Source organism: Crotalus tigris, unplaced genomic scaffold, assembly GCF_016545835.1.
Source record: "Crotalus tigris isolate CLP2741 ecotype Arizona unplaced genomic scaffold, ASM1654583v1 scf7180000018190.22471, whole genome shotgun sequence".
Lineage (NCBI taxonomy): Eukaryota > Metazoa > Chordata > Lepidosauria > Squamata > Viperidae > Crotalus > Crotalus tigris.
Genome location: NW_024096874.1, coordinates 131 through 8,637, shown reverse-complemented (window position 1 = coordinate 8,637; position 8,507 = coordinate 131). Strand labels below are relative to the sequence as shown.

At 35.1% G+C, this 8,507-nt stretch overlaps 1 protein-coding gene across 1 annotated transcript; it reads right to left on the bottom strand.

Annotated features, from left to right (window-relative positions):
• Window positions 1–3,609: 3,609 nt before the first annotated feature.
• Window positions 3,610–8,252, bottom strand: LOC120310462 (fructosamine-3-kinase-like; the record flags this gene model as incomplete). Its single annotated transcript, XM_039348885.1, has 4 exons — window positions 3,610–5,231; window positions 6,396–6,518; window positions 6,908–6,984; window positions 8,105–8,252. Coding segments are annotated over 4 exons (687 nt in total), but the record flags the coding sequence as incomplete, so codon positions are not given.
• Between the last annotated feature and the right edge of the window lie 255 nt (window positions 8,253–8,507).

Genomic DNA, 8,507 nt, shown 5'->3' with positions numbered 1-8,507 from the left:
CGGTTATGTCACCATGAACTCATAGAGCAAAATGGACAATGCCAACAAATTCGGAGTGCTTTTGAATTGTTAGGAGGGCATTTTACTTTCTAGGCTGCCCTTTCTATGTTTCCTGTTAAAATACATGGGAAAATCTCTTTAGACTAAAATTACACTTAGGGTTAGGATTTCGTCACCATGAAATTGTAGAGCAAAATGGACATCACCAATGAATTCGGAGTGCTTGGTTATGGTTAGGAGGGCACTGACGTTTCTAGGCTGCGCTATCTATGTTTCCTGGTAAAATACATGGGAAAATCCTATAGAAGGAAAATTCAACTTAGGGTTAGGGTTAGGTCATCATGAACTCATAGAGCAATATGGACAATGCCAAAAAATTCGGAGTCCTTTTCAATGGTTAGGAGGGCATTGTTCTTTCTAGGCTGCCCTTTCTATGTTTCCTGGTAAAATACATGGGAAAATCCCATGGGAGGAAAATTCCACTTAGAGTTAGGGTTAGGTCATCATGAACTCATAGAGCAAAATGGACATCTCCATCAAATTTGGAGTGCTTCGGAATGGTTAGGAGGGTATAGATCTTTCTAGGCTTCCCTATGTATGTTTCCTGGTAAAACACATGGGAAAATCCCATTGGAGAAAAATTCCACTTAGGGTTAGGGTTAGGTCACCATGAACTTTTAGAGTAAAATGGACATCGCCAATGAATTCGGAGTGCTTGGTTATGGTTAGGAGGGCACTGACGTTTCTAGGCTGCCCTATCTATGTTTCCCGGTAAAATACATGGGAAAATCCTATAGAAGGAAAATTCAACTTAGGGTTAGGGTTAGGTCATCATGAACTCATAGAGCAATATGGACAATGCCAAAAAATTCGGAGTTCTTTTCAATGGTTACGAGGGCATTGTTCTTTTTAGGCTGCCCTTTCTATGTTTCCTTGTAAAATACATGGAAAAATCTCATTAGACTAAAATTCCACTTAGGGTTAGAGTTTCGTCACCATGAAATTGTAGAGCAAAATGAACATCGCCAATGAATTCAGAGTGCTTGGTTATGGTTAGGAGGGCAATGACTTTTCCTAGGATGCCGTATCTATTTTTCCTGGAAAAATACATGGGAAAATCCCTTTGGAGGAAAATTCCAATTAGGGATAGGGTTATGTCACTATGAATTCATAGAGCAAAATGGATATTGCCAACAAATTTGGAGTGTTTTGGAATGGTTAGGTGGATATAGATCTTTGTAGTCTGCCCTTTCTATATTTCCTGGTAAAATACAAAGGAAAATCCCATTGGTGGAAAATTCCACTTAGGGTTAGGGTTAGGTCACCATGAACTTATAGAGCAAAATGGAGATCAAAAATGAATTCGGAGTGCTTGGTTATGGTTAGGAGGGAACTGACGTTTCTAGGATGCCCTATCTATGATGGTAAAATACATGGAAAAATCATATTGTAGGAAAATTCCACTTAGCATCGGGGTTAGGTCACCATGAACTGGTAGAGCAAAATGAACATCGCCAATGAGTTCGGAGTTCTTTGTTATGGTTAGAAGGACACTGACTTTTCTAGGCTCTCCTACCAATGTTCCCTGGTAAAATAAATGGGAAAATCCCATGGGAGGAAAATTCCACTTATGGTTACGGTTAGGTCACCATGAACTCATAGAGCAAAATGGACAATGCCAACAAATTCGGAGTGCTTTTGAATCGTTATGAGGGTATTTTACTTTCTAGGCTGCCCTTTCTATGTTTCCTGGTAAAATACTTTTACTGACTCTGGTAGTGGGATTAGGTCATCCACCAAAAGGAGGAATAGAATGAGGGTACAAGAAGATGATAATCAGTGGTGGGATTTTTCTTTGATCTAACATGGCCATATTTAAGTAATTGTTGGAGCTTAAAATCTTGTTTACCAAGATTTCTTAAGATAGAGCAATGCTTTGAAGATTTCTTTTTTATTTATCCTAGATATTTCTGTGGAATAGAAAGGTAAGGGGAATTGCTTTAAGTTCACATCATAGTGATTTGATCTGCGACAAATTGCTTATAAAGCTTGATAAACATTTCCAAATTTCCATTTTAGGAATGTAATCATTAGGAGCTTCACATTAAGGTTTCCAGAGTTTGAGAGATATAAACAGGATGTTTCAAGGGAAATTAAAAGGAAATTTTCTATTCTTTGTAATTGCTGTTGATCTCAGGAAGGAAAAAAAGGATCGTATTGACCCTAATGAAAGGGGGGTGCTGGGGAGTAATAGGACTTCATCTAAAGTGTATCAGGGAGGAAGATGTTAAACTTCCTTTTCCTATTCATTGACACTTGAACAAAAATCATACTGCACTAACATTTCTTTTGATAAAAAAACCTGTCTAATTATGATTTTAGCCTCATCACTGATTTGGTCATAAGTGTTCAATTTAGGTTGATGTCGGAATCTTATAGTCCTATTCAGGAAAGAGACAATTCCTTCTCACTCCCCTTCACATCCGCCTGCTGCACCCAGAGGTTAGGAGTAACGGATATAACCTCCCCCACACACACCTTTTTCTGAAATTCTCCCCCCCCAAATAACTGCCTTTCCAAGTAAAAATATACACAGATTGACGAGGCATTAATCATACCACACATTTATATCTGAGTGGGTTACAGAAACTGTATGCTGCCATTTCATCTTCATTTACAAGACTCAGCTACTGCTCTACAATTATTTAAAATACAGGACTATATTACTGATCAATACAAGGTGAAACCTTGATTAGTTACAAATCCAAGAAACAGTTTCTTGTTTGTTACCTATTCCCCTTGAGATTAACATGTCAAAAGAACAAAATGTAGAGTCATAGACCCGCTGCCGAAGCAGAGCTGTTATTGAGACCATCAAATCCCAATTTCGTATTCATTGAGAGAAGGGAGAAGATTCTTTGTTTCCCCATTTTTTTTCTTTAAATATTCCTACAGTATATATTATATGGAGGTCATATTCAATCCCATTTACTATAAACTGTTAAAATGAAAGTGATGAATATCTAGCCCAGTGTTTCTCAACCTTGACAATTTTAAGGCATGTGGACTTCAACTCCCAGAATTCCACAGCCAGCATTGCTGGAATTCTGGGAGTTGAAGTCCACATGCCTTAAAATTGTCAAGGTTGAGAAACACTGAATTTAATTTAGCCTATAGGCCCTAAGTAACCTCTGAGGTTTTGTCATTTGGATTATGGACTTTTCTGTCCCCCTTACTTGCCTTGCAATTAAATTTGAACAAGGATAAAGTATCCCAAATTTACATACCTGAACTTACAGTTAGAAGAACTCTAATTTCAAATGATGTAAATAGGGCTTTGCTTTCTTTTGATTTCATAATATATGCACAATAACTCTTATTCAATTCTGTATTATTAAAGATTACATGTTGTAAGCTTATCCATAAATCTATCTTGTGATAAAAGAAAAAGACATAAAATGACAGCTAGTGTTATAATATTACATATAAGAACCCTATCCAGACTTATCTGGGAATTCACTGGAATCAATATTACTAAGTAATTTTGCCAGCCTGCTCTCTTAGAAATGTAATAACGAGATATTTTTAGGGAAAAAAAGAACAATCATAGATATTGAATATTTTATTTCAATAAATAGTTCATCTATGTTAGTGCATAATTCTGAAACCATCAACTGTTATAAATAAATTTTCTCTCAAATCATTTATATTTCATTTATCACATAAGCATTTTTAATATACATTTCAAAGATTGTTATTTTCAACATCCTATTGTAAAGCTTTTTTGGAGATGCTAAAAATTCTAAACCTCAAAAATCTATTGTTATAAAATAACAATGCAACTTTATTTTCTAATGGAAAGGAGAACTTAGAATAATTTTTTCAAATGAGATATAGTATATAAATGCAGCACAGCAGTCAAATGAATCCTGAAGTGGTATGGAAATCAGTGACTAATATTCTCTATTTTTAAAAATTTTATTGTAATTTTTCTTATATGGGGAGAAAATGAAAAGATATGAAGAGTAAAATTTCATTATCCATGATTTCTTTTAGGCTACTACACTGAGTCAATAAGAATTAAAATTAAAATATTAGAAGCATTGCCTCTATCCATAAGCCTTGCATGAATCTTTGAAGGATTAAATAACAATAGCATAAGTTTCAGCTCTAAATGTTTATACTAACCCACAAGGCCAATACATGTGTGAGTTTGTGAGTTTATTAAATTTTGTTGTATAAAATTTAGTATTTTATACAATAGTAGAAGCAAACATAAAAGTAAACAAAATAAAGAGTAAAAAAGGAATCAGAGCAAGTGACTAAATAAAAAAAGATAGAAGAATGAAAAGGAAGAAAAAGAATATGTATAAAGGATTGGCTTCCAATTTTCTTAATAGCAATTACAAAATATTTACCTTCTTCCTCTTCAAGGTTATAGCATAATTCCTTTCTTCCCATATCTTCCCTTTCTAATCATCAACTCCATCAATCACCAGTTCACATTTTTCCAGTTTTCAGCAAAATGTCCATAAAGCGTTTCCAGACAATCATAATTGTACTTGTCTTCTCCCTAATCAAACAAGTAAGTTTTGCCATTTCTGTAAATTCATCATATTCACTAACCATCATGGACATTTCAGAAACTTTCCATCTTTGTACATATAGTAATCTTGCTGCAGTTACCATGCACGAAAATGATCTTCCACAAGTTTTTTTTCCAGTTGACTATCCATAAGTCCCAACAGCCAATACAAGAATTTGTGAGGAAGCAGATGTATATCTCACCAATTTAACTCTTTCTATCTTTTAAGTAACGTTTCTGATGCATTACATTGTAGCAGCAGGTACCAAACAGGGAATCACTTAATAAGAATGACATTGCATGATAATTATTTCAAAAGGCTTTGCATTACATTAAGAGAAGGTCCCTGAAATTCTGTACCAAAATGGTTCCAGTGGTTTATATAGTTAAATAACTTATAAAGGGCATTGCGTTTCTCAAAACCTGGAGCCTTAGGGATTTTGCTGTGATATGCAGAGAAGAAAGAGCTATTAAATCCCCCAAACATCATAGCAATTGCAAGTTCAAATTCTGAATGACCATAGAAACAAGATGGGTCAAAGACAATTGGTCCATAGTCATCTTCAGCTACATTTCCTGACCACAGGTCACCATGAACAAGTGCAGGAATTATTTCCAAGCCATGAAACATTTCTGGAACCTTTGGCTGTAAAAAAAACAAAAAAAAAACCCAGACAGGTTAAAGATCGGGCAAAGAAAAAAATTTACTGTGGAAACCAGAAGGCAAATATCAGAATATACATAAGGATTATAAAAGTACTTTTTATTTTTTAATCCTAGTTTTAGAAACTGAATATGTTACAAATTGTGTCACTTTTGCTGGCAACATTGGGCTTCTCATTATGACTTAAACTAAGGTGAAATAGGGACAATGTTTATAATTGCTTTTGAGTATCTTTTCCTGATTTCAGAATGATTTTAGATCACAGGCTATTGAGAGACAGAGATAGAGAAAAAGGCAGAGAGAGAATGTGCAAGAGATTAAATCAGATTTTTTTTAAAAAAAAATGCAAATAATGTCAAAGTTAGTACAGTTATAGGAAATGCAGCTCCACATTATGAATGGAATAGGATCATTAGATAAAGAAGACAGGGGTTGAAGAACTAAAAGGAAACTGATACTAGATTCAAACATAAAATTTCACTATTGTTACATTAAACCAGGGGTGTCAAACTGCCAGCCCACGGCCTGGACACGTCATGTGGAAGCCACTCCACCCCATTGCTGGCAATGGCAAAACTGTGCTGATACATTGCGTGACATCACGTGACGTCGCAAGTTCGACATGTCTGCATTACACCATCACTAACCGACTGATTTTATATAATACTTCATTCCATCATGTTTTACATTTTCCAAAGACTGAATTTCACCCATATGGAAGATCACAAACAAGCCACATAATGGCTTAGGGCAGTGTGGTCTCAAACATCACAAAAGTTTAGGATAGACCAAGTTTGGGCTCTCCTTTCAGTAAAGAAGTTCCAGTTCTGATTTATATACACTCATTTCTTACATTTCATTTTTATAATGGGGCTGAAAGGAAATAAAAACTATATCCAAGTCCTCCAAAAAGGATTGTAGAGCAATCAAATCGTAGCTAGAAAAAAAAAACATGTTAGAGCAGCGGATAAATAAAACTATAAATTGATCTTTTTCTTGGGAAGAAAACCTTATAGCTGTAATAAATGCTGGTAGATTGATTACAAAGCCACAAATGCTCACTTGGATTTTAGCCTCTGAAGAGGCAAGTACTCTTAATGTTTTCTGTTGCTTTAATGTAATAATATTCTAACATTTTCTTCCTACCTTTAACTGTTCCCACAACTCTCTTGCTTTTCTGTCTCCATAATCCCTTTCTATTAAATCCATTTGGGCTTGGAGGCGGTGTCGAATAAAAAAAGTAGGCCAGTCGTTTTGCCACTCATTGATCTGCAAAATAAAACTAGTGAAAAAATGATGCTATGAATTTATCAACTACAGCATAAGATCACTTTCTTTGAACATATGATTTTTGTGGCAATTGCAAAATTCCAGCCACAATGTTCCTTAGCAAAACATGAATACAAAAACTCTATACTCTGTTTACAAAAAAAAAAAAAAAATTGTATGGTCAGTTAAGATGCTAGAAATAATGTTGGGCTTTAGATGCCAGTCACATAACAAAATGATTGTAACTAAGAAAAGACTTACTCCCTTATACCTGCCAGGTATAAAAATACCTAAACAATTTAACTTAAGTTCAGTAGTCTAGAAAGAGATGATAGCTTTACAATGAACACTCTACATCTTACATCATATATTTTGTTCAAAGAACTTACCTGAGTTATATTGCCATAGCAGGTGACCTCATGAAATCCAAATTTATCCACATAATTAGGTTCCATCTGGCCTACTCCTAACAAAATAAACTCACAAAAGTAAGACGGCAAACAGGAAAATAGAAACACTTATTTTCTCTACTTACTGAGCACCTCATAAATGAATCCTCCTGAGTTCCATATCAAGGAATAGTTTCATACTGCAGCCTTAGATAGAATACAGATATCCTCACTTCCAACCACTTGTTTAGTGACTGGTTCAAAGTTACAACAGCACTAAAAATGGAGACTTATGACCACGCCTTTAAGTTGCAGCTTTCATGTCCCTGCATTCATGAGATCAGCCACTTTGGGCACTTGGAAAATGGCACACATTTACAAAAGTTGCAACATCCTGTGGTAATGCGATCGCCATTTGTGACTTCACAGCCTGCTTCTAACAAGTACGTTAATGGGGAAGCTGACAGGAAGTTGCAAATCGAGGTCATGTGACATTGTGCTTAACCCACAGGGATTCGCTTAATGACCATGCAGGAACTGATGAACTGATGTCAAAAGGCAGCTGCAGTTATGTGAGGTGTCATTTATGACCGCATCACTTAGCAACAGGGTTGCCAGGCTCAACTGTAGATGGTAAGTGAGAACTGAAGGGTCCTTGATGTCCTCTGAGTTTGGTTCTTTTTTTTGCAGATATTTCATTATCCAAACTAGGTAATATCATCAGTTCTAGAACTAGCAACTAGCACTGTTGATAATATGTAGTTTGGGTAATGAAACATCTGCAAGAAAACAATCCAGCTCAGAGAGCACCATGGACCCCTCATTTCAATTCTGAGCTACAAATATTCTCCTTTACTGATAAGTGAGAACTATCCATACAGTGCAAGAACTGAAATTCTCGGAGCTAAATACTATAAAATACATTGGATGTATGCCTGATTGGGCATCCAGATTTTCTTTGCATATATACTTTTTCAGAATCAATAATAATGTCCATTTTCTGATAGAACAGAAGCAAATAGCAATATTATAAAGAATAATTGTTTATACAAAAAAGGAAAGGGAGGCATATTAATTGCTTATATATTTCAATATCTTTAGTATCATGAATTCTAATAATTACATCGGCTTCCATCTAAAGTTGTGTTCAAAACCTGTTAATTATAAGTAACCTAGTTCATAACAACTATACTGTACCAATTGTTTGTTCTTTTTTTCTTAGTTTTTCCCCATTTTCTTTATTGCAAAGGTGAAGATCTGCCATTTGTTCTCCAAGTTTTGCTGAGTATCTAGAAGGAGAAGAAAACAAACCCCAATGTTGTGGACCATGTGGTTTCAAATCAGCCTGAAAAGAGATTTTATACATATGCATGCACACACATATATAATTTAGAAAACACACATATATAATTTAGAAAATAATTACTGTATCTGCACAACATGTTAAACTATGGTTACCCTATCAATAGTTTATTAAATTAATCCAATTGCCCAATTTCACATAATTCAGTGAGGGACAACTTGCCAGTAACATTTTTCCGAAACATGGGTGTGAACCCAGCCAACAGGTTGCAAAAATTCTTTGAGAAATTATAAGGTT